At 33.3% G+C, this 27,379-nt stretch overlaps 3 protein-coding genes across 8 annotated transcripts in view; 1 reads left to right on the plus strand and 2 right to left on the minus strand.

The window, feature by feature from the left end:
- The window catches only part of LOC138129408 (uncharacterized), a 202,861-nt gene that overhangs the window by 107,178 nt on the left and 68,304 nt on the right, over positions 1-27,379 (minus strand). The gene's annotated exons all lie outside the window — the stretch shown is intronic.
- LOC138129871 (uncharacterized) overlaps positions 1-27,379 on the minus strand; it is a 47,473-nt gene that overhangs the window by 4,546 nt on the left and 15,548 nt on the right. The window contains exons 1-2 of one of the 5 annotated variants that reach the window (XM_069046188.1): positions 2,405-2,572; positions 1,580-1,842 (exon numbers count right to left, since the gene is read on the minus strand). The exons of the other annotated variants lie outside the window; for them this stretch is intronic. Of the exons in view, the coding sequence (XP_068902289.1) occupies positions 1,580-1,841 (262 nt within the window). The 5' untranslated portion in view covers position 1,842; positions 2,405-2,572. Of the gene's footprint in view, positions 1-1,579; positions 1,843-2,404; positions 2,573-27,379 lie in introns of those variants that run through there. 5 annotated transcript variants of the gene reach the window in all.
- Positions 16,294-27,350, plus strand: LOC138129868 (multidrug resistance protein 2-like). 2 transcript variants are annotated; one of them, XM_069046176.1, is made up of 21 exons: positions 16,294-16,476; positions 16,974-17,041; positions 19,882-19,960; positions 20,016-20,312; positions 20,408-20,508; positions 20,565-20,736; positions 20,792-21,112; positions 21,165-21,389; positions 21,443-21,568; positions 21,626-22,000; positions 22,054-22,246; positions 22,305-22,390; positions 24,440-24,598; positions 24,657-24,761; positions 24,827-24,988; positions 25,386-25,589; positions 25,642-25,883; positions 25,937-26,102; positions 26,221-26,619; positions 26,674-26,820; positions 26,880-27,350. In XM_069046176.1, exons 3-21 carry the CDS (start codon positions 19,889-19,891, stop codon positions 27,078-27,080), a joined length of 3,753 nt encoding a protein of 1,250 aa, XP_068902277.1. In that variant the 5' UTR covers positions 16,294-16,476; positions 16,974-17,041; positions 19,882-19,888; the 3' UTR covers positions 27,081-27,350. The 2 variants fall into 2 exon arrangements, with proteins under 2 accessions (XP_068902277.1, XP_068902276.1); XM_069046175.1 differs by lacking the exon at positions 16,974-17,041.

A 27,379-nucleotide genomic window follows, 5' to 3' on the forward strand; every position in this document is an offset into this window, starting at 1 on the left:
ATAATTAGGGGAGCCAATATCAGAGGATTTTCACTATTACACGTAAAGTGCCTATATGTACCAAAATCCATTCTACACCCTGTATGTAATCACTAATCATACATAATCATTTTATTTCAATACTTTAATGTAGCAACAAATATTTATTTACAAATGCGGTAGGCTACATTTTACAACGCGAGGGTTTTAGATTGAAATACGACCGCGCAGCGGGAGTGTTTTAACAAAAACCGAGCGATGTAAAATGCCTACCGCATTATAAATGTTAACTAATGTATTAATCTTTTTGGCCGACAACCCATTCTTTGCTCGCTTTCTCAAATTTGAAATTTGTTCTAACCAATAATTTTGCAAAACCTGTCAAAGACTGACATTTGATTAAAGAAATGGCAGAAAGTAATCTATTATACCGATAACTGACATGCTTACGATTTACACCACAAGATGGCGCCATCAGACTTTAGAAGAAGAAAATTAAATTATGTTTATTTTGAAAACTGAGCGGATCAATGGTAGGGGTATTTTGTTTTAGTATAAATTGACTTCATTTATGATAAGTTAACATTTTTTTGGAGGTGCCAGGAAGCTTAAAATTTTCGTGTTAGTTTACACACTCCGGACGGTAAAATGACATCGTAATGCTGTTGGGGCTACCCCCAGCCTGTCTGCCCAGAGAGCGTTAGGCCGCACCGATGTGCCGCTAGCGTATCCACGTTACCACTAAGAGTCCGTTCCCGTGGGAGGGCATCGGCGAACCAATGGGCTTCCCTCCCCCCTTAGTACCACACCTAAATTACGAGGCTCGACTCCCTTTGCCCACTGTGTGGGATCGGGTGGTCGAGTATCCCTCTTTGAGTAACGCCGTGTGGTCTGCACCGTTACCCCGTTCGTGCGTACGTCCTGGGCGGTAGTCGGTGACTACCCCCATTCTCATGCCCGAAGGCCCTCTCCTGTTCCCTCAAGGGGACCTTCTTGCCTAAACCTAAGAGCCCTACTGCAGGCTTTCCTAGTCCTGTAGGGCTCTTATTTCGTTTCGTCCGAATCGTGTCTCACCCTGTACTGTATTACAGACTCATCTCCTAGTCCTGTCCAGTGCATTGTCTATGTCCTCTGACGTCGCCATGGTCGTCATCCCAGGGTCGGCTGTCTGCCTCCCCTGCCTCAATTGCCCGAAGGCTCGCCCCTGGCACCCTTAAAGGGCCGCTGGTCAACCGATGAGCAGAGCAGATGTCAGACATCTGAACCGCCCGATTTGCCCATAAAGTTAGCTACGATAAACGTAGACCCGGTGGCACCACGGGGAGGTCTGGGCGGGGTGTCCACTCACGATCTCGGCTAACTCCTGCCGCGGCATGATCTCGGGTGGTGAGTGAACACCTTCTACCACCACGGTAAAATGACAGATAGTTTGGTTAGTGTGTAAAAATCAAGATACTGTAGCTGTCCAAAATGTGTAAATATGTCATTTACAGTTGAGGGGGCCAAATGGTTTCTTTGTGTGTTTATATGACCAACGTTTGAATGTAATGACGGACTATACTTTAGACATTATGTATTTTTTGTAAAAAATAATACTTACTTTCCCATCGTTTATCCATTACGAATCCTGATGGAGAATTACTCCCATCTGTCAAAATCCAGTTGTCGTAACTCCAGTCCTCTCCAGTCAACAAACTTAATGAATTTGTCGAGTTCTCAAGAAATGGGGGAGATATAAAAATAGGTAATGTTACATCCTGCGTAATGCACAAAACTTCATTTTCTTTTCGCAGGGTAACAATATCGCTAAGTGAGTTTGCTGTACCTATCAGTAATAAAATATAGAGTCCTGTCTTTTCCATGCTACATCAACAGAAACAATAGTCTAATCTGAGATATTTTTTTAAACTTATGATAGTAGGTATATTCTACAATTCAAAATTGTAAAATCTTTGTGATTCAGTTGTAAGTAAGGCAATGTAAAACAAATTTTTAGCCAAGCTTATTTTAAACTGCATAAGCATTATTATCATTATAGTCTTGTTGAACCTGTATCTCGCAAAAATTCCATTTTGTTGAAGAAATAACATCAAAATATTATTAAATAATAATAATGAATTAATAACGATATTTATATACAGTATGTCCCCGGATTGAGTTTACAAGAGGAAAATAAATTTTATTTTTGATTTTAAGCAAAGACATCACTTGAAAACCCCATTATTGTTATTAAAAAGTCTTTTTCAACACAGAGAAAGACTTAACATTAAAATAAAAGAAAACGCAGAAAAAAAATTCCTTTTTTTTTGAAAAAATCAAACGATATAATTGTACTTGTATTAGTTATTTTTTATAACGTAAAGAAACTTTTAATTTTTTATTACAAGAGCTGAATTAGAGCGGCCGATAACATATTGTAACATACCTCAATTAAAGTTTATCTTTGTGTAATAGTAGGATTTTAAAGTTGAAATAAAATATTTAAATAAATAATTCACCACACACATACACACACACTACTTTGTAACAGTAAAAATCACAAGTTTCAACAGTCACAATATTAGGCAAATTGTACAAGTTAGCACTCAATTGAGGCAAAAATTATGGAATTTTGTTTATATTTGACTGACTCTATCCAATCTGATTACAGATCAGAGATCAATCAAACATAAGAGTTCATGAGAGGTCAGATCAATATGATACATCTCGGCCATTGCGTCGATCAAAAATTCCATGCCTAATACGAAAAAAAATGTATGTCCTACGTATTGCACACGTGGTTTTTCCGTTGTTCCCTCGAGTAAATGTACGGAAATTCTATTAAAATGTCTGTTGCAAGTGAATCGTTTGATAATGAAGAATTTGCAAAACAGGCCGAATAAAGTACGACCAGAAATATAGTGAGAATATGGCTTAATTGCTCGATTAGTTTTTCTCAGTTTTTACGACACTCAACCGCAACAGACTGTAAAATGGTTTTTCATGATACCATACTGTTAACCTGCTATAACAGTACTCTCTCCTCAATTGATATGTGTGTCATATCAGTCACGGCCGTTATTTATTAACGGTATTCTATATATATTCCGTTGCTATGATATTACGCAATTAAGCCACAGATCAGTCGTAAATTGGACGGGGTCATTATAAATGATTGTACCATCCTAGACGGCTGTGCATAGTTTTAGGTGCGCCGCTACGCTCACTAGTTACAAACATTTATAATGACCTCGGGTTAGTGATGACTGATGACAGACAAGCAAAATTTACGAATCCTCAAATATTAAATGTTCATGGTATCATCATGAAAAATACTGAACGACACACGGCCGATACGCAAATAACAGACTCGGCTGATTATAATCTCGGCTGTCGCCGATTAGTCACACTTAGATTAGTCACACAATTGAAGTGTTTTTTTTTTGTTGCAAAATAATATACATTTTGGAGCACGCGGTGTCAATGACAGTAGACTGGGAGATAAAAATCTCCAACAAGGCAGAAGGAAAAACCCATTATTCATTAAACACAATTAATTTTTTAATTTCTGATCACTTTTGGCTCATGATTTTTGTTAACTCTAATATAGGCTCTGCCATTTCTATTGAAACACCACCTGTTGGATTTTTTCTAAAATTTAGCAATGTGTAACAGGTTCGGTTGGTTGTAAAACGGCTTTTAGTGAGAAATTTGAAATTTTGACATTTTCTAGTTCCTAAAACGTCAAAGCAAATCACTGTCAAAATAAATATGATAAATTGATAAATCAATTGTTGTAATTTTTCAACCGTCGATGTAAATTCGTTAAAATCCGTTAGTCATAAGGAAATGTAGAAGTGTATTTGGTTATGAGTGAATGCTAATAGATTGATCGGAACGAATTAGTTTTAACAGAAAAGTTGTCGGTTAGGAAAGTCGGTTGGCTTCAACGGATTGTTTTTAGGTTTAAACATTTGATTGTTATTGGATTAGTGAATTTGGTCGTTGAAGCTAGAATGAATGTGAGTGGTTGAATGAAATGTGGAAGTGCCAATATAAAAGTAAGAAAGGGGTAAGCAAGTGCAGAGTCAAGAGTTAGAGTTTAGAGTCAAGAGTTAGAAGTTAGAAAGTAAAGAGCTAAAAGTTAAGCAGTTACAGAGTAGAGAATTGAGAGTTGTAGTTGAAATGTATTGAAATTATTCGTTATTTTATTAAAGTTATTGTTTTAATTCAGTGTTTGAATTTTAATAATATCCTGACAAGTAGCAAAAGCAGAAGGAAAAATATTTGCTACACAATGATCTAAGTAATTATTTATCTCGTCGACGCATTGTGCATGCATTCTTAATACATATAATTTAAAATCTAAAAATTTTACACCTGCGAGTCCTACCACTACAAATGTGAGTGAGTGGTTTTTAGCGTGATTATCTGTCGTAGTTAGTGTTCCTGCTAGAAGGTGGAAGGTAAAGCCCAAGGGAAACTCAAAGAATTTTAATCAATGAACAAGGAAATTACAAAATCAAAGGATTGGCGCCAATTTTGGAATCTTGAAGGATTTCGCCTCTCAGGTGTGATTAGATAATTCTGTTGACAGTAATATCAGATGTCTGGAAAAAGAAATTGGTATTATGGGGGTATGAGGGCAATGTGGGGTAAGATTGTAAGGATTAAAAAAATCAGGAGTTTGAGGAACTCAAAATTCATAATTGAATGAATTGGGGAAAAGGTGAAATTGAATATAATATGTACTAATTAAGAATTTTAATAAACTACACTTTCTGAAATGCTTTTTTTATTGAATTTTTCTTATGGTGAAACTACAGAGGATGAACGAAACTTACACGTAACCTCACTTTTCTGCTGTTAAAGTTAAATGAGTTATAATAATTAATAACAAATAAAACTGCACTCGCTGAAAGTTTACCTGAAGAGATGAAAATCAAAATTACAATTCCAATTTAGAACAATAATTTAAGATGTCCCCTCAAGGCGCATGCGCCAAGTGGCGTGTTAAGTGCGGGATTTAATTTTGATGTTATACGTACCTAAATGTTAACAAATGTAAATACGTTGTAAGCTGAAGACGCTGACGCTTTTTTAGAATGATAGAAAGACACCTTTTTAACTTACGGAAAAGATTTCTGAAATTTCAACAAAAATTTTTTCTGACTGACCACATTGGGTGACTTAAATGCAATTTATCATAAAGCTCTCTTCATGTCAGTACCCAAACAATAAATTCTTAATAATTATTGGTTTATAATTGAATTAATGACGCGTTGAGTCAAATATGACATGACATTCAACAAAAATCAAGATTGGCAATAATAGTCAAAAAATTACTAAACATATTTGCAGCGTTGCCAAACTGACAATCAACAGGTGGTGTTTCAATAGAAATGGCAAAGCCTATATGTAATGTAATATCTCATCAAAATAAATTCTCAAACTGAGTTTTACCACTTTATTGACAGAGAGCTAAACGGTATTCAAATTTGTTGAGAAAATAATCAATAACGTCGTCAATATTATCAAAATGTATTTTAAATTACTAATATGAAATTGTTACAATTATTGATCACATTCCACACCAGGGTGTCAACTCAACTTAAAGTTATTTTTGCAGTTCTTTGACTTCGTAGCTTTTCTTGCAATTAATTTAGGTACTCTGATTCTTTTGTTCACAGTCCATTGTCAAGAATCATTATGTAAATCATACCAATGATCACGTTTATGACATGTATTCGTTTGTGTTTATTATTATAAATATTTATCGAAAGATACATATTTTATTAATGGCATGTACCTATAATATTGATAATACTCGTACCTACCTAGTATGGCTGTGAAAGGTCAGAAACCTTCAAACTTAAAAATCTGTTGTGACAGCGAAAAAATGTGATAGCGATCTAGCAGATCCGATCTCATTAATTTATTTCTCCACGATTTATTCCCACGTACTCGTACATCAAACGTGCATGTTTAGCCAATCAAAGCGCTTGCTTTCATCCAATCAAAAATGTTTATCGCGATAAAAACGTCCTACTACTGTGCCATCTGTCAAAAGTGATTAAAATTGCATGCTACTCCTGTCGGATTCTCAAATTGTTTTTAATAATAATTGTGTTTTTAATAACTGTATTATAAATAAATAAAATTTCTGAAATGATATTGGGATGAGTTTTGGTATTGATAAGTGTAAAACGCAATCAATATGTCGCGGTCATTACGAAAATTTAGAATGTATAACTCAAGAAGGAGAAATCATTAAAAATTTAAATAAAGGAGAATTTTACAAATATTTAGGTATTAATCAATCAAATCATATTCAACACTCAATTATAAAATAAAATTTAGAAAAACAATTTTAATTAAGAATTAAATTTCTTTTAAAATCAAAATTAAAGGGTAATAATTTAATTAAAGCAGTTAATACATATGCTGTTCCATTGCTGACCTATTCTTCTGGTGTTATAAAATGGTCCAAAACTAATTTATAGAATATAAACATTAAAACCAGAGTTCTTTTTACCAAATTTAGTAAACATCACCCTAAATCTGCTATTGAAAGATTTAATTTACCACGCGAAAACGGTGGTAGGGGTTTTTCAAATCTAGAAGTACTGCTAAAAAATCAAATTGCTTCACTAAAAAATTATTTCCTCAATAGAGCTCGTGATAACACCTTTTTTAATGCTATGGTTTCAGCCGATAAAGGTTACACACCTTTAAATTTAAGTGATAATATAATTTCATGCATTTTTTTTAACTGTTGCCATAGGGAATTGCATGGTAAAACTTATACTCCATGTTAACTTTTGTTCTGATGAAAATATTCAAACCATTTTTGGAACAAAGTTGGAAGATTTTTTTAACTATCGGTTAGATTACAATTCAATATTCTAAACTGTCGAAAAAGTTGTGAAAAAATATTTTCTAGCGCGCCGGAATAATAGTTCGGCTCAACCAGCACCTGACCATCTCCACTTTTAACTTTTGTCACTTTCATTTAAAAAATAGCGAGATCTCCTGGAGGCTATGATTAAATTAGCTTTTGGAAGGCAGAATATGTAAACATTTATTTATTAAAAAAAACTTTGTTCCAAAAATGGTTTTAATATTTTCATCAGAACAAAAGTTAACAGGGGGTATAAGTTTTACCATGCAATTCCCTATGGCAACAGTTAAAAAAAATGTACTGTATACCTGACACTCGTAGTCTTTACATGGAGATACTTTAAAGAACTAGAACAACCAGAAATTAATATTCAGGCTTCTCATGCATGGCTTAAGACATCAAATATTCATCCTGAGACTGAGGGTTTTATATTTGCAATACAAGATCGTGTTATAAATACAAGAAATTATAAAAAACACATAATGCGGTTTGCAACCGATCATCGATAAATGTAGGATTGGCGGAACTGAAGGGGAAACAATTGAACACATCATTTCTTCTTGCACCGTTTTGGCTCAAAGCGAATATAAGAAACGTCATGATATATTCGCTAAAATTATACACATGAATTATGCTGTTAAATTCAATTTATTAAAGGATACACTATCACATTATAATTATAAACCAGAAAGTTGTTCGGAAAATGACAATTACAATTATTATATTATGATCGAACAGTTTTAACTGACATTCATATTAAACATAACAGACCAGACATTATTATTTTAAATAAACAACAAAAGTAAGCATATGTTTTAGATATAACTGTTCCAAATTCACATAATATAACACAGACATATAATACAAAAATTAATAAATATTTAGAGCTCTCCGTTGCTATGAGAAATATTTAGTGTTTAGAAAAAATTTCGATTTTACCACTTATAATTTCAGCAATGGGAATAGTACCGCAATCTCTTTTTAAAAATTTAAAAATTCTGGATTTAGATAACACATTGGTAGTTGAAATTCAAAAAGGTATATTATTATACTCATGTCACATCGTGAGGAAGTTCCTTAACATTGACACAGAACATAATAAAACACAAAAAAGTCAAAATGTGGAGGCGAGACGCCGGTAATTATGTTGATAAGCACTGCACTATTACTTGATAGTATTATCCGTAATAGTGTATGTACTCCGGCAAAATTGCCGTGCCGCCGAGTGGTGGAGGGAAAGTAATAATTACCTAATGTTAAAGTTTGTATTCTGGAATTAATCTTGCCAAAAATAACACGACCTGTTACCCAATTTTCACTTAAACATTTTTGCTTTAGACAGTTTTACTCATTGATATTTGAGCATTATTATTCAAAGATTAAACTTTCGAGCTAAAGCTCACGGACCTAACTAGAATAAAAATGCTCAAATTCAACTCGCAAAATTGTCAAAGCAAAAAAATTACGTCTTGTTATTTTACCTTCGACTATAATTGCAAATAAAAAACTTGTGGTAAAAAAGATCAATTAGTCTGATTATTGGAAGAGTTATTTGAAGTGTGTGGACCCAGTTTATGAATTCCTAGAGTAAGTCACGTGTTTCGCTCATTTCCAAGTTCCGCCACCAACAATTCATACAAAGTTGAAACTTTTCAATACTTTAGATATAGTTTTCGTATTGATTCTTATTTTTCTGAACTGATCTGCATTGCTCATGGATCTGTGAGCATTTCCACCAATATCGTCGGATGGCGGCATCAGCCGAGGCACAAAGGACCGTTTTTGTTAATGTTTAGAATTTATTTACTTACTGTGGTTAATTATTAGTTTTTATATAATTTATTGTCGAGAATATTTTATGGACTTAAGTTAAGGCGTGGGATTTTTGTTTTAACCCCGATAGGGTCAAGAGCAACAACTGGGGTATTAAGTATCGAGCCCCAGCTGGGTCGTAAATGTCATATCTAATTATCGAGCTCTTGCATAAAATGTTATAATTTTAGACTTTTTGATGCATTCTGTAACACGCAGCCGAAGAATAAAGAGCTTGTTTTGAAGTGTAAAGTTTTGTTTTATTTGAAATGAAATCGTTAATCTAAAAGATCCATACTTAGATTACTTTTATTTTTAGCGTACATTAATGTTGTTTCAGTATGCCTGCCAATCACTGCTACTCATATAATTCAATATGCTGATGACACCACGATTAGTTCTGCAGTTTCAACCGTAGGAGAATTTGAAAAAGTAAAAAAAATATATCCTTTTGTCTTCAAGATTGTTTTGTCACCGATGAGAATTTTCGTCAGCGAATGTACTTTATTTGAGTTGGGTAATTTAAACTCATTTTGCGCTGGTATTTGTTTATTTGTTTGTGAACTACTGTCTGTTTTGATCATTTTAATTAATAAATTTCAATTAAATATTTCGACACCAATTGAACTGGTGAACATTATTGCAAACGGCTAATGTCATTTCACTGCATTGTTTGAGAGACGCTTATTTCATTTCAGTTCAAGTTATAGCTAATTTAAAGTATCGATATGATTGTCAGGAATCCTTTAAAAAAATTTACCGGTTTCAGTATAGTAAGCCTTGGTTTATTTACATTCACAAAAGTTGGATGGTAGGTGAGTCATAACTGTACCAGTACAGTTATGCTGTAGGGTAATATTGCCATAGTGACATGTCAACAACAACCAACAAATGAAGACAATATCTAACTTTATTCATTATTAATTCAAATAGACAGAACTAAAAACAACAATAATTACTTAAATAGACGGAACTCGGCCATAGTAAAATATGAATTGCACTTCGTAGTATCGGGCATCGGATATTCGGGTAGTACCAGTACGTTCATAAGGATGAGGGATGAGGAGCTATATTTCTTCGACTCTACAAACAAAAAAATAAATACATACCTACGTTACGGAACTAACACAATGAGCACTTACCAGTTCAGGAAAATACGCCAACATCACTTTCATTTACAGTTGTAACCTTATTTAGATCCTTCCGTTATTTGAATGTCTCTATGATTTCCGATAAGTACCTGCCTTATTTTGATTTTTCCGGTAGTAAGTTATTTAAAGCTTGTTCTGCTTCATTTAAGATGTTTTCCGGTAAAACACTATTTTAAACTCATTTTGCGAAATGTCTGTATAAACAACCAAATTTAACTATGACACCTGAACATATCATGCAAACGCGATCAACTCAATCTATTTTAAAACGAGTTTTTTGATTTAATTGTTTTAAATTCGATCTAATTGTTCTGAAACCAGTAAACTATTGAACAAACCACGGATGTTATGAATCATAACAACCTTAGAGGTCCACAAATGTGTCAAAAAAGGGTATTAAAAAAAATTAAGAGATGTCCAATAGTTATTTGTGTATCAAGGCCAAAAAGTGCATCTTTTTTGTCCGAGTCTGGGCTTTCTAGTCGAGGCGCAGCTGAGACTTGAAAACAGGCGAGGACAAAAGGCACTTTTTGGTCGAGGTACACATTAAATTTTTTAGGCAACGGCACGAACTACAAAGCAAAAGACATCATTGGAAAAATTACAAATTTATTTTGTACTTTTTAACTTACCCGACCAAAGGTGGGTAACTTAGGTACTGTGATCGGTCCAAAATTTCGAATTGCTAATTTCATCAGATCTTTACGTTTTGAGGTCCCCTGAACACGTTTATGAAGTTTTTAGAATGATGTCTGTCTGATGTGCGTCTGTCTGTCCCACTTTTCGTTCTCCCACGATTACTCAAAAACGCTTTGACCGATTGCTTTCAAATTTGACCAACACAAACTTACCCGTGGTCTCTCGAGTTGAAAAGCTTTTGGTGTCAATCGGACCACGGGGGGTGGGTCGAAAAAATTATAAGGGAACATGGAAATTTGACTTTACCGTTTGAAAGGGCATGTGTTTATATGTCGGAAACGATGTTTACCATTTGCGGATTTTTCCAATATGGCGGGCTTATAAAGTTATTTACGTCTTCATAGATCGACGGCGATAACTGCTGAAACTTTTAACAAATTAATCTTGGATCTTGCCATTAGAATAACTCTGTAATAGTGACCACCGAATAGAGTTTGGTGTCAATCCGACTACGAGGAGTGGAAGAGGGTGGAGGTTGCTCGAAAAAATAATGAGGTGACATGGAAATTTGACATTACCAGTTGAAAGGGCATGTGTTTTTATGTTGGCAATGACATTTACTATTTGCGAGAATTAGAAGACGACTTATGTGGGTTAACACGGACAAGGTAGGTATCACGGGTCCATTCAGATTGCTTTAAATTAATGTCGGGTAAGTTACTAGGCCGGGTCTTCGACTCGGCTCCATCCCAATTTTTTCAAATATGTAGATACATTTATTAATACATATTAACAATTCTTTATAGTATTTTTTATCAGCTTGCCAACAACACTAGAAATTTACTATTTGCAATACAATTACTTATTTACATAATTTATGGTGACTGGACAATTATTACGATTATTATGTGCCATATCCGGCGGCTTATTAGACATTAGACATCACTTTGGCTGTTGTATTAGACATTTCTCCATTATCGATTATATGAACATTTCATATTATGCAGCAAATAACCACCAGAAATAAACGATACAACACTTTTTTGGGCAAATAACATACTTTGGTTAAATTTAACTGTCAAATATCATTTGTTTTTCGTCGGTTTACTCGGTTTCGTTGTTAACTTACTAAACAGGCCAACAGATGGCGCCACGGTCCATGGCCAGAAAAGTGCGTGACATTTCCAATGCAATACATGATAGACCAATCCCTTCCATCGGAACAATTTTGAACATTACATATTTCAAAATTTAATATTCAATGACATTTCTATGTAGTCGATATTTCGACCATTTTTGACAGTTTCATGTATAATTGGTTGCATAGCAACTCACAATGCATTGATCTGTGGTTTTTAAAACTGAACATAGGGAATAAGCATGGATTATATTCAGTGTTAAAAAAATGTCCCAGTTACAATAATGTATACATCTTTCAGATTTATTATTATTATTACTTTGTATGTATGTAAATGCAAGTTCTCTTTTAACAACTTTATGACTTGTACTGCGAGGTACACCAGTTTAAAGAGATAGTTTGGTAAAGGATGTTCTTGGGTGTTTTTCAAAATGATCTCGTATGTTTTCAACTACATCTTCAATCACCTTGGGATGATCTGAAGATTTCCCCTTTTCAACATTACCAGTAGAACAAAACGATTAACAATTCGATGCATATGAGCGACGAGAGACATTTCTAAAATATTTTGGTCCAGGTAGAAAGTCTTCTTTAAAAGCTTGAAGACTGTATAATCTTATTTTGTTCAAGTGTGAAGACCATTTTAGCTTCGGCGTGTATCGTTCTGCGCAACTAAAGCCACATCCCTTTTTTTTATTACTCCATCTGTTCAGCGACCACACTTTAGCTTTGAAAGAAGCTTTTCTTTCAAGATAAACAAATCAGGAACGTAAGAAACAATACAGCAGCTCTTCGAATGCGTAAATGAGTTGACTATGTGTTGATAACTTGTGATGTGAATATTTGGCAGTTTGCCGTTAGTAATTGATGAATTTGAACGGGGTCGCAAATTCAAATTCTAGAGCCCTCTGCGATCCCACATTCTTATATAGACAGGCTGTACATCCATGGACACGCCCACAACGGACGACTTGTCTTACACTACAGTGGAACGTGCTAAATATTGGGTAGTAATGTCGTTATTTCGCTTTTTTAGAGACTTTTTTTAATATGGATAATTTAATTATTAAATATTTCGTGTAATTGATAATAATTTATTGTTAATACACAAAGGCGCGATTTTCGACCGCTTGAAGATAAATTATTTTTTCTATTTCAGGGTTATAAAGAGTATATTGTGTAACAGAAACAATTGCACAAAGTTCAGTTTTGTATCATCGTTCTAGTGATTATTGAATATGGGGTTGGTCTTGGTAGTAGAATTACTGTAATACAGTAGCGGCTCGTCAATCCGTAAATAGGGGAGGCAGAATTAATGGGAAAACTCTACTTGGACAAAAAATCATAGCTTTATACCAATTAGAAAGGTCTTTGAGTGTACTCGTATAGAAAATATCTGAGCATTACGCAAATGTTTTCCATAATTTTTCACTCGGCAAGTACCAAGTGAAATTTCTTTCTCTGTTTCTTTCTTTATAATCGGTGGTAGTGATTTACTCTAAAATTTCGTTTTGTATGGTTTTCGACGTTCCAGAAAATGCAGACTTATTATTTAGAGGTTTTAACCTCAAACTTAGAAAAACATAACCTAATTCAACAGACAGCTTTACTGCCAAATTAAATGCACTTTTTCCATGGCCTCCCTTTATGCCAAAACATCGTGAATGGTAACGGTAGTTTTTTTAGATTTGGCGTCGAAGTAGGCGTTGAACTGTCGATTGTGAACGCACTATACAGGTTACGGATCACGGATCAGCTGTTAAATCTTACGCTTTTACACGAGTGGTGCGATCTCAATCGACTCTCCAACGCCTACTTCGACGCCAAATTTAAAAAAAGCACCTTTATATAACTAGCGATATGGGATACAGAATCGACCTAATTGTGAATTTTTCTTGTATCGTCAATAATTGTTGTTGCCTAATAACTGAAACTTACACTTGAATGTTGGATCAAATGTCTTCTTTACACTTTCCATGCCTTTCAATAAAACAGGATACATTTTTTAAATCACCATGTCCCAATTTGCACCATACTGAATTTTCCGATCGCTGATTAAAAAGTATACACGGCCAGCGATACAACTTATTATTATTTATTACGTACCTTACTTTCTCTGAGCCACTCACAAATATTATGACCCGAAACATTAAAACACCATTTTGAGGTATCTGCAACGGTTTCCAAAATTGGAAGATCGGGACGTAGTCTCCCCAATTCTTGTATAAATAATTTGTCTTGATAATTCAATAAATTAATTAAAATCGTACTTGTACAAGCATTCTACACGATCTTGAAAATTTTGAATTTCATTTCTAGATTTCTATCGATTTTCTTATTAATAATTATGTTAAATTTACCGAGAGCTTTTTAATAATTGTCTTGGAGTATTTGGTTTGAAATCTGACGCAGACGGATTTGATGCTGGAGGTATACTTCCCTTGCCGTATATTTAACACTTGCTACTGCAAACTTCAAGGTCAATCTCGTCTGGATACATTCATGCATTTTGGTTAGCTGGCGGAGGCAAGGACACAGTTTACTTCCTGCTATGTTTACACGCAATGTAGAACGATACAATTGGACGCGTAAGAAATTAAAAAACTATTAAAACAATTACATTTCTTTGTTTTAAACGTTGCCGTGTTTACATCATGTTCGTGAAAGATGGGTACGAAAACGAATCAAATTACTAATTTAAAATTATAAATTATATAATAGACCATTTAAGGAAATTTTTTGTGCAGTTTGTTTTTAGAGAATTACTGCCTCCCGTACCTCCCCTGACGAGCCGCCATGGTGTAAATCTGTGATGTCAAAAATGAATCTGAATCCATGTTGTAGGATCAAAATGAACCATTCAGGAGGTAGATTATTATTGTAACAAAATTTGGGAGACAATTTGAAATTTAGTTTTTAATGAAATGGCATTCTTCTTCTATACAAACTCAATGCCATTAAAGTAAAAGTCACTAGATAATTATTTTATATTTTAAAAAATTAAATAAATAAATCCAAAACAGAAAAAATAGCATGTTACACTCGTTTCACAAGAAATCTATCGTGTGTTCATTTAAAATGATCTTCAAAGTTGGCTTTCAAAAGTCGATTGTGAACGCACCTCTCGTGTAAAACGTAAGATTTAAACAGCTGATCCGTAATCCATATAATACGTTCACAATCGACTCTTCAACGTCTATACTTTGAGGATAAATTTAAATGAACGCACGAGATTATAACTTATGACGTCATATTGACGTCGAAGATACTCGTATTCTATTTTTATGCGAATATTATTAATTTCATGTAAATTATGTTTAATCCAATCCCAATTGTAAATAATTTTTTTATAGTTTTAATCCATAAATAAATAAAAAGTCATATGACTGATAGAGGGGTGATGATACATAAATATTATCTCTTATCACAATCTCTACAATAAAAAAAAAATAGTTCTAAAGATGGAATAATATTTTCTGCATATTTACTATACCACGTGCATCAAAAGTATGGTCTAATTGAGATATTTTATTTCTCTAAAAGAAATACATATTTGCAGTTAATTCTCATTTTAATAGCAACCCCACGTTATGGCAGATTTGGATACATTATAAAATTCTGATTTATGATCATCTACTATACTGGGTGCCCCAAAACTCGCGGAATAACTCAATGAGGCAATGTCAATTCATGTTAGAAAATAACGAGAAAAATTATTAAAAAATTCTATACCTCTTAGATTTGAAGATATGGGGGTCCAAAAGGTGCAGCTTTGATCTCATAATTCCTCTGTTAAAGTTACTCCTTGTGAATTCTCAAGAAAACTCTCCGTCAAGTGTGGAATAATATCGGTAAAAGTAAAAAGGGAAGATGTCATCAGACCTATGAGAAACTCGTTTCCAGTGTCAACTGTTTTTCAACGATTCGTTTCTTTTAAGGGTGGCGTGGCTGCATTTTGTGCTCTGCACTGGTCACAGCTACTTGAGTACGAAGGACAATTGCGCAGCCTCCCCTGCTAGGAAAGCTGGATCCAAATAACAAATGATTAATGAAAAGTCTTTTTTAAACAATTTTGGAAAAGGTTGCCTTGGCGAGAACGCGTTTCCTCAATCGTTAAATGCCAAATGATCACATGCTTCGTGGAAAAGAATTTAAAACAAATTAAGTGGAAACTTTTAAAAAGAAAGCCCTTTTTTATAAATAAGTTCTTAAAGAAAATGATTTACTTTTAGTGTAGTGTAAGAAAAAACTAATAATTTTTTAAGAAATATTTGTCATTTTCTCAAAAAAATTGTTATGTAAGGTAACTATTTTTTCATTCATCGTTTAGGTAGTAGGAAGGCCTATAAAAAAGAGAAGAAAAAAATAAGGGTTGTCATTAGAAAAAAAAAAAAACAATAACGTTATTTAAACAAATTGCGATTTAAAAAAAAATCAGATAACGCTATTCTGTTGCAAACTTTATGTCCTCACTGTATATTTTACGTCATATTGAGTATACTTCTCTGATTTAAAAAAATCCCTACAATTTTAAAACAATTTTAAAACATTTAATTATAATTTATATTCATTTACATAAATAAGAAATTCCACTTTAGGAGCACTTCAAATATCTTTAAATATCAGATAAGAACATCGTGCTTGGGTAACATTGTGAAATGTAGAAAGATTTTGTGGTTTTATCATGTGCAATAAATAAAAGTAGTACAATAGTTCTTCCATTATAATTCCTCATTGTTATCTTTCGCTAAGCACCTAATAAACACCATGAAGACGTTTAAAGCTTTGAATGATCGTTAGAGAGATCAGTGTAAGCGTGTTTTAGGTTGTGTCACTGTTTCGGTAACTTTTCTATTTGGAAGTTTTATCACTATCAGGTAGATATTTTCATTATCACTCTTTAATTTAAAAACATTTTTGATAAGTCTATGTACATTTTAATTTAAATTAATATTTACCAACGTTTAAATCAATTTATCCAAAGATATAAAGAAACATACATTATTTTTTAACAACATAACATACAGGTGTCCCAAAAATGCTGAGTAATCTGCACACAATTTGTAGACTGAAATAATACACAATGTCACACAAGGATCCGTTTTGGAACGTTTTTAAATCTATATCTATATCTATAAATGGCCTTCCTGACGCTACGAGTTCAAATGTATTATATTATCTTAAATTATGGTTTAAATTTATAGTATGTAATTATACGAGTTTAATAAGACGCTTTATTATCACATGAGTGTGTTTAAAGCACGACGAGCGTAGCGAGAAGTGCTTTAATGGAAAGAATGTGATAATACGTCTTATTAAACGAGTGTAATATACTATTTTATCTACTTTATTTTACTAATTCCTGAAATTTCAGGTGCTCAAGTTTTCATTTTAGTCTAGGGACTTTGGAGTGGGTTGGTAACAGACATTTTTCACAAAAATGTAAGGTTATATTTACTAAATTTACTTTGTAGCTTCACTCGTTACCTTGACGCCTGACGTCAAACGACTGATGCTACCAACATAACAAAAGCTAAAATTTACCAGAAACAGTTTAATAATATGCTTCATTATTGAACTGTTTTCGGTATAATAATGAGTCGATTTGTAACTCAAAGTAGATAAACAAATTCTGTCATAATGAAGAAAAAACCTGATTGATTTATTTTTCGCTATTTGTTTCATATGAAACTATTGATGCAAGTACGTCGATAATAATCCAAATATTGCTATTAGAATTTCGCGAAAGTATTATCTGTTAAAACAGCTTCAATCTAAATATAATGTCTAAAGCCACAATTATGACGGCATGCATTGCCTACGGACAAAGGCAATAATCAAACGGTTTATTACTTTGAGGACTAATTGCCGTAGCAATTTGGAAAAATTAAAAAAATTAGAAATTTCCCAGCCTATACATACCTATCTATTTACTGTTTACCACGTGCAAAAAATAACATACTCGTACGTCAATTTCAAGTTTTACGACATGTCTAGATTAGAACCCTCGTTATCTCCTTCACGATTATTTAAGATTAAACTGATCTAGTGGCACTGTAAATTAATCTGTGTTTCATGTGTAATATGTATAAAGTGTCTCCAAAAGAACGTCGTACCAACCGGGACATTTTTTCAGCACTGAACATAGTCCATACTTATTCCTTATGTTCAGTTTTAAAAAACACAGGTCAATGCATGTATGTAACCATGTAACCAAGGCCAAGGTAACAAAAATAACTACTTGGCAGTTATAAAAATTGTCAAGCTGTTGAGGAATTAGACCGATCGCTATGGAAAACTGTTTACGAAAATTGACTTCAAAACTAGCCTGTTTTTAAAGTCGTAATATTGTAAATTCGTATTTATCTCCACACCAACTTGGAGAGGCAACTAAGCTAGGATGCGAGCAGCAATTCATACTACACAAATCTTTGTGAATAACGACCAAAACCGTGGCAAAGTTGTTCTTAAATTAGATTTCAAAAACGCTTTTAACTCAGTGGAACGGGATTGTATTCTAAAAGAAATGCAATGTCATACCCCACTTCTTTACCTTTATCTTTATCAATGCCATAGGAATCCTTCAACTTTATTTTTCGGTGATTATTTAATTTCTTCTTCTGTTGTGGCCCAGCAAGGAGATCCTCGCGGTCCCATGATTTTTAGTCTTGCCATTCAACCAATTATTTTATCCCTGGATTCTCAACTGAATGTTTGGTATTTAGATGATGGAACCTTAGCTGATTACCCAGAAGTAGTTTTATCCGACTTTAAGAAAGTTATCAATTTATCTCAGGAAATTGGCCTTCAATTAAACTTTAACAAATGCGAGATCTTTTGCTGTTCTGGAGAAACAGATTTAAGAGTGATAAAGGAATTTCAAAATTTAGCATCAGGTATTAAAATTTGTGACCGAGGAAGTTAACCTATTTTAGGCTCTCCAATCTTTGATCCAGGTTCCAAAAACACTGTTGAAAAACCTATAATATCAGTTGAAAATCTTTTAAACAAAGCTGAATTTCTTAGCAGACACGTGGCTTATACTTTAATCAAGAACTGTCTTTTCATACCAAAATTTAATTTTTTATTGAGAACAAATCCATTTTGGAAATTTTCTAATTATGTTAATTCGATTGATTCTTCTTTAAAGTCTTCTTTAGAAAGTATACTTAATTTACGTACTGATTTACAATGGTGTTAGTCCACTTTACCGATTAGATTTGGTGGACTGGGAATTCAATTCATGGTGTTAAAAAGCTTGTTTCTCTATTATTAAATTTAAAGGATAATGAGTTTATTATTCACCATTATGATGAAGCTTCAGCAGTCTGGGATGTAGAAAATGAAAACGAAAGACAAACAATCCCACAATTTCAGAAGAATTGGGATAATATCAATATCAAACGAATAATTGCCAATGACTTAATCTTTAATTCACCTAGAGACTTGGCTCGTTTTAAGGCTTTGCAATGCAGAGAATCAGGATCTTGGTTACATGCAATACTTGCTCATAATATTGGTACTCTCTTAGATAACACTTCCTTCCAAGTTTGTATTGGTTTAAGATTGGGTTGTAATCTTTGTACACCTTATATTTGCAAATGCAATGCGAAAGTTGACGAAATTGGCATCCACGGTCTAAGTTGTTCCAAAAGCAGTGGTAGATTTTCCAGACACACTGAAATTAATTCTATTATCAACCGGTTTTTGACTTCTATTCATGTTAATTCAACTTTAGAACCAAACGAACTGTGTCGGGACGACAGAAAGCGCCCAGATGGGATGACTTTAGTACCATGGATTAAAGGTCAACCTTTGGTTTGGGACGTTACTGTTGTAGATACACTTCTAGACAGTTACATTTTGAAAACATCTGAAATCTCAGGTTTTGTCGCTGAAATGACTTGCAAACGCAAACACAGCAAATATAGTTCAATCATTTCGTCAAACTACGTGTTTAAAGGTTTAGCATTTGAAACCTTAGGCCCTTGTGCAAAGAAGCCATCGATTTCATTAATGTAATCGGAAACCGACTTATCGCGGAATCAGGCGACTCAAAATCAAAGAAATTCCTTTTTGAGAGGATTTCCCTTGCCATTCAACGTGGAAACACTGCAAGCATCCGGGGCACATTTCCAGATTCCGCATTATTATCGGAAATTTTTCGATTGTAAAACAAAAATATTATGTACTTCATGTTTGAAACTAATATAACTTCTCATTTCAATAATAATGAGAAAGTAATAATTTATTTAGTTATTATTGATCATGGTAATTTTTAGCGAATTCATGAAGAAGAAAGTGAAGATCGAGAAAGCTGTACCAAAAAAAGATGAAAGAAACGTTTCGTATTTCCAGCTGGTAGGTATTTTCTGGAAATGTGAACAAATATAAACTTATGTAAATTAACTTTTAGTTTCGGTATGCCACATTACAAGATAAAATTTTTATTGCTTTGGGCACTATATGCTCAGTAGTATGCGGTGTTATCCAACCTTATGTTATGATCCTTTTTGGAGATGTTACTGGAGTTATTGTCGAATACGCTGCGGCGGTTAATAAAACTAATGATCCTAACGAAATTCAGCTCATAGAGGACACCCTTTATGATGGTATACGTGTTTTTGCAATTTACTCCTGTACCTTAGGAATTGTTACGATCATTGCTACTTACCTTGCCGGAGTGTTTTTTAGTTATAGCGCCCTAAGACAGGTATATATTTTCTCTTTTTACTTTTTAACTATGTAAAATACTTCAACCAAAAACAAAAAAGATTCAATAGAGTTTTCAACTTACGTATTTTTTAGATATTTCACATACGAAAAATTATTTTGAAGAAAACCTTAAATATGGATGTTTCTTGGTACGATCTTAATAAAACTGGTGATTTCGCAACCACCTTTACCGAGTAAGATTCACATAGTTTCACATAGGCTAAGTGCCTCGTAAATTATTTCTTTTTAGTAACTTGTTAAAATTTGAAGAAGGAATAGGAGAAAAAGTAGCGACATTTATATTTTTTCAAAGCGTTTTTGTATCAGGTATAGTAATGGCCCTTGTATTGGGTTGGAAATTAGCATTAGTATGTCTAGTCTCGTTGCCAGTATCTTTTGGTGTGACTATGATCGTATCGTGGGTAAGTAACACTTTTTATACCAGCATGTTATAATAATGACTGTTATTACTTTTAGTTGTCATCAAAATTTTCCAGACAAGAAATGGAAGCGTACGGAGCTGCAGGCAGCATTGCCGAAGAAGTTTTAAGCTCGATCAGAACTGTAGTAGCTTTCGACGGTCAAAATAAAGAAATTACACGTTACGAGAAACATTTGCAAAGTGCCAAAAAGAATAATATCACAAAAAGTTTGTTTTCTGGTCTTAGCAACGGATTCATGTGGTTTTTCCTCTTTGCGTCATATGCACTATCGTTCTGGTATGGTGTTGGATTAATATTAGAAGAAAAATATTTACCAGAAGATCAAATAATTTATACGCCGGCAAACATGGTGTCCGTATGTGTTACCTTTATTCAAAAAATTGTATCCTTTATTACTTTTATTTAAGGTTTTCTTCTGTACCTTAATTGCTTCGTTTAACTTTGGAACAGGAGCTCCATATTTTGAAATATTTGGAACGGCGTGCGGTGCTGCAGCAAAAGTTTTTGAAATTTTAGATACTGAACCACAAATCAATCTTTATAAAAATTTAGGAACGAAACCAAAAACCATGCGAGGAGATATTAGTTTTAAAAATGTTCATTTTCAATATCCCTCAAGACCGGACGTCAAGGTAAATGCGATATGAAATTTATTGATGAAATTGTGTTAGTGTTTTTTTAATAGATTTTACAAGGTTTCAATTTGGATATTAAAGCAGGTGAAACTATCGCTCTAGTAGGAAGTTCTGGATGTGGCAAATCGACTTGTATCCAACTGATTCAAAGATTTTACGATGCTGTCTCAGGCTCCGTAAGTCGTTGTGTTTTTTTATTTGACAAGTTTTGTAAAATAACTTTTGTTTATTAGGTGACTATCGATGACAATAATATTACGAAGCTAAACTTGACATGGCTGAGAAATAAAATTGGTGTAGTAGGACAAGAGCCAGCACTTTTTGCAGCAACCATCGCTGACAATATAAAATACGGAAATCTATCTGCAACTCAAGACGATATCGAAAAAGCTGCTAAAAAAGCAAACGCACATAACTTCATCAAAAGTCTACCTCGTGGTTACAATACACTTATTGGTGAAAGGGGAGCGCAAATTTCTGGCGGTCAAAAGCAAAGAATTGCCATTGCGCGAGCTTTGATACGTGAACCAAAAATTCTTTTACTTGATGAAGCTACATCAGCTTTGGATACTACCAGTGAAGCTGAAGTACAAGCGGCCCTTGATGCTGTAACATGCAACATTCAATAACAAAATTTAGTTTCTTATCTTTCTGTTTTTAGATAAGTGGTGAATGCACTACAATTATAGTTGCACATCGACTATCAACGGTAAGAAATGCCGATCGAATAGTAGTGGTATGTGAGGGAAAAGTGATCGAAGAAGGTAATCATGCTAAGTTGATGGCAGAAAAGGGTGCTTATCACAGTTTGGTAGTATCTCAAGGTCTAAGTGAAACCGAAGATGTGTTTACAGGTAATTTTGTTTTCAAATATTTTTACGAATCACTTAAGTGTTTATTTATTATATTCAGAAGATAAAGAAGTTTCTAGCGGTGTTAAAAATGTGGCAAAAGTATCTGAGACTGCTATGATTGAAAATACGTCAGAACAAAATCTCGTAAGTATTGGTTATATAAACCATTCACGATTATTTCAAATTCGGACTATCTATGAAAATCTGACATTTTAGTTGGCAGTATTGTGATTTGTCTTAATAAATCTATTTTAGGTTATAATTCAACCGAACACTGCTCCCAAGTTGTTACATTTTTTAAATAATTGAACGCATTAGGAACAATAATCGTAAAATTGTAATTGAAATGAAACATACATATTTGTAGGGCAGTTCTGGGTAAATTCGTATTAACTAAATTAATGATGGAATTGAGAACAATGCGAATATTTAAAAACGAAACGTCATATGACAGGACCTGACGCCAATCTAACAAAAAAATATCGCGGCCTCCTGCGTGTTTAAAATAATCGTGAACGGCATATACAGGCTGATTCACGTAGCCCGTTCATTAGAAACTTTTTGATTTCCCAAAATCATATTAATATGAAAATTGGTAGTTGACTATAACCGACTACTCCAAGTTCAAATGAAATATTTTACAAATGGCGGCACTTCCGGAAATACCGGAAATCGATACCATCTTTGTTTTCTTAAATAGAAAGGCCCCATTTTGACTTCACATTTCGATTCTACGTTAACTTTTGAGTTCAGTACGTCTTTTTGTCAATACTTATCTGTCATCGTTTTTGACCTATGTCATCTTTATTGCAAAAAAGTGAGGTTGCAAGGCTTCATTAAAAAATTTATAATTCCTGAACCATCAGAAATAAATAATTTATTTTTACTTTATTGACTTGCCAAAGATTTGGCCGCTTTTTTGCGCTATCAACGACATTTTTTTAATGTTTCATACTACTGCAATTTTCTAAAATTGATAATCAAAAAATGTCGAAAACTTCATTTTTTTAAATGGCAACTACCACATCTGATACTAGATATAAATGTAAAATTAAATTTAAAGGCCACTTTTATTAACATTATGTATGCCTATTTGCAGCCGTTTAGGCGTAATTTAAATTTTTTGAATAAAATATTCTTTTTTATAAGCAATTGTTTTATTTGAATTTTTATTCAAAAATAGCATTGCAATAAATATTAAATAACAACAAAACAATAAAAAATAAGCAAATTAACAAAAAAATATTTTAATGTAAATGAATTCATTGAAAATATTTTTTTGTTAATTTGCTTATTTTTTATTATTTCGTTGTTATTTACTGTTTATTGCTTGTGATTTTTGAATAAAAATTCAAATAAAACAATTGTTTGATTAAAAAAAAACAATATTTTACTCAAAAAATCGAAATTACGCCAAAACGGCTGGGAATAGGCATACATAATGTTAATAAAAGTAGGCTTAGAATTAAATTCTACATTTATATCTAGTGTCACAAATGGTTGCCATTTAAGAAAATGAAGTTTTTGACATTTTTTGATTAGCAACTTTGAAAAATTTCAGTAGGCGTATGAAACATTAAAAAAATTTCACTAATGGCGTAAAGGATCGGCCAGGTCTTTAGGAATTCAACTAAAAAAAATCTATTACTTGTTTCAGATGATTCAAGAGTTATAAATTTGTTAATGAAGCCCTGCAACCTCGCTTTTTTGCAAAAAAGATGACATAGGTCAAAAACGATGACAGATAAGTGTTGACAAAAAGACGCTCTAAACTCAAAATTTAACGTAGAATCGAAATGTGAAGTCAAAATGAGGCCTTTCATTTAAAAAAATAAAGATGGCGTCGATTTCCGGTATTTCCGGAAGTGCCACCATTTTGAAAATATTTCATTTGAACTTGGAGTAATCGATTATAGTCAACTACCAATTTTCATATTAATATGATTTGGGGAAATCAGAAAGTTTCTAATGAACGGGCTACGTGAATCAGCCTGTATAGACAATTTTTGAACGCAGTTGTGTGATCGGAGACCTGTTTCCATTACATTTAACTTTAATAAGATTTTTGCAATTTTTTTAAACAATAAATTGAATGTGTTTTGAAATGTACATGGTTCCACTGACCGAATTGTCAATTAATTATTGTTCTTTTTGGTACAGATTCGTATAAATTGCTTTCTTTCTAATTTATAGGATAAAGATGTTCAAGAATCAACCGGAGGAAGTTCAATAATATCAATATTAAAAGTAAATAAACCTGAGTGGTTTTATATATTGGTGGGATGCATTGCATCAGTTATTACTGGATCTGCCCTCCCTGTATATGGTTTAGTTTTTGGCGACATAATTGGGGTCAGTATTTTGATAAAAAATTTTTTCGTTTTAATCAGGATTTTTCATTATGCCTAAGGTTTTGGCAGATGATAATGATTCATACGTCCGAGAACAGAGTAACTTGTTCTCCCTCTATTTTGTTATTATAGGCATTGTAACAGGTGTCGCAACTTTTTTCCAGGTTAGTAGATTCATTCGTGTAATTTGAGCACCTATTTATTGTTAAGAGTGATTGTATTCATGCAGATGCACCTTTTTGCTATTGCCGGAGAGAAATTAACGAAGCGAATGAGAGGAAATATGTTTCGAGCTTTGTTATCTCAAGAAATGGCCTGGTTTGATCGAAAAGACAATGGTGTCGGAGCACTATGCGCAAAATTATCTGGAGAAGCAGCTAGTGTGCAAGGTGTAAGTATGTAATTATAATTTTTTAAGGAAAACGACCTACCGAATTTTGTTCTTACACTTTTTTGAACAACATAATATTAACTTTATTAAAATAATAAACGTTACAAGAATTGTTTGAAATGTCTACCATTGGTTTCTTGACATAATTCCACTGTACGTACTTACAATTTTTCTTCTTCTGACTGTAGCCAAAATGTCCGGTATTACAGTTCTTCAGGATGCTACAATTCGTTCTCGAAATTAAAAATACAAAGCAATCGTTCAACCAAATGCGAAATGTAAATGAATCGCCGATTGCAGAAAGTTCGGAATAGTTTGTTAAAATTTAAGTGACAACTAATTTATTGACTATTCTAACTATGTAATGAATTTTTTTGTCATAATCTTTTACTTCCAGGCCTCTGGAATTCGCATCGGAACAGTATTAAACTCGCTTTCAACGTTTATTATAGCCAACACAATAGCTCTTTATTTTGAATGGAAATTAGCATTAGTATTAATGTCTTTCTCGCCTATTATTTTGTTGTCTGTTTTCTTCGAACAAAGATTTACGCAGAGCGATACCCAAGTAAATCAAAAATTTTTAGAGAATTCTGCAAAAGTAAGTAATAGTATCCTATTGATATTCACGTCATATAAGTATGATTTTTTAGATAGCAGTTGAAGCAATTGGAAACATTAGGACAATAGCATCTTTGGGTTGTGAACAAGTATTTTACGAAAATTATGTGACCCAACTAACACCGTATGTAAAAAATGTAAAGAAGCAAATGCATTTTAGATCTGTTGTAATGGGTGTTGCACGAAGTGTAATGCTTTTCGCGTATGCTGTTGGAATTGGATATGGTGCAAATCTGATGATAAATTCAAATCTTGATTATGGAGTGGTATTTAAGTAAAAAGATTTTTGCTACTTAAGGAATTTCGTCTAATTTATTTTTATTATAGAGTGTCGGAGACCGTGATAGTTGGCTCATGGTCCATTGGTGCCGCATTCTCCTTTTCTCCAAACTTTCAGAAGGGTTTAATTGCAGCCGGTCGTATTTTTGCGTTACTGAGAAGAGTTCCTGAAGTTAAAAACGCTTCCCAGCCTTTGCATCTACACCACAGTGATGTACGTAGCATGGTCTAGCAGTACCTTGTTGACATCCAAAACTTATTTTACAACAGAATGAAAATTGCTGCCATTACTGATAGTTGAAAGGCAATAATTACCCAAATATTTATTTCAGGTGAAAGGAGACATAAAGTATACAAATGTCTATTTTGCATATCCTACTCGACCAACAGTTTCAGTACTTAACGGATTAAATATAGACATTTTACATGGCAAAACTGTAGCTTTAGTGGGGTCCAGTGGTTGTGGCAAATCGACAATTATTCAACTACTGGAACGCTTTTACGATCCAGCCAGTGGAGAAGTTTCACTCGAACGTGAAGATGTGAAAAATGTGGATATAAATAATTTAAGATCACATCTAGGTATTGTGTCACAAGAACCAAATCTATTTGATCGAACAATTGCTGAAAATATTGCTTACGGAGCAAATAACCGAACAGTTAGTATGGATGAAATAGTTGAAGCTGCAAAATCAGCAAACATACATAATTTCATTTCGTCACTTCCATTGGTGAGTAAAACAAACGTCTTTGATATTTTTATTGTTCATCTTGAAAACATAAAGGGTTATGAAACATCTCTGGGAAGCAAAGGAACGCAATTGTCGGGAGGTCAAAAACAAAGAGTCGCTATTGCTCGAGCTTTAATTAGAAATCCCCGCATTCTTCTTTTGGACGAGGCAACCTCGGCACTAGACAATGAAAGCGAAAAGGTATTAAATTAAAAGATTTTTGAATAAATAAATGTATAACAAATATTTTACTTCTACAGATTGTGCAAGAAGCACTTGACAATGCTAAGCAAAATAGAACTTGCATTACAATCGCGCACAGATTGACTACAATTCAAGATGCTGACGTCATTTGTGTTTTGAATGAAGGAACTGTAGCTGAAATGGGTAAACACCCTGAATTGTTGGAAAAGAAGGGTTTATATTACGAATTTTATAAGTTACAAGCAGGTCAAAAATAATCTACAACAACCTTTCATAAATTAATACCGATTTGATTTTGCAATCAGTTGGATAAATAAATATGTATTATACAAATTTCGTTCATTTATTCTTTTAGGCAACATGTTTCACAGTATTACTTAGATTTACAGTAGTTACAGAGTTTTGTAGTTTTAATTGTTTTATCTTTTCGGTTTTTGTTTTATTTTTTTTTTCCTTCATTGAATTCAAATATTTTGTTGTCTATTGCATTTGTTGTCCACTACTCTTTCAATAAATAAATTGCAAATGACATTTTAATTCTTGTGTTTTCAACTGA

This window comes from Tenebrio molitor, chromosome 4 (genome assembly GCF_963966145.1).
Source record: "Tenebrio molitor chromosome 4, icTenMoli1.1, whole genome shotgun sequence".
NCBI classification, from domain to species: domain Eukaryota; kingdom Metazoa; phylum Arthropoda; class Insecta; order Coleoptera; family Tenebrionidae; genus Tenebrio; species Tenebrio molitor.

What these genes read in the sequence shown, in the direction of transcription:
- LOC138129868 (XM_069046176.1), top strand. Translation starts at nt 19,889, where the DNA reads ATGAAGAAGAAAGTGAAGATCGAGAAAGCTGTACCAAAAAAAGATGAA. An exon ending in CCTCAAGACCGGACGTCAAG is followed by an intron (nt 21,390 to 21,442) that starts GTAAATGCGATA and finishes TTTTTTTAATAG; the next exon opens with ATTTTACAAGGTTTCAATTT. An exon ending in GATTATGGAGTGGTATTTAA is followed by an intron (nt 25,884 to 25,936) that starts GTAAAAAGATTT and finishes TTTTTATTATAG; the next exon opens with AGTGTCGGAGACCGTGATAG.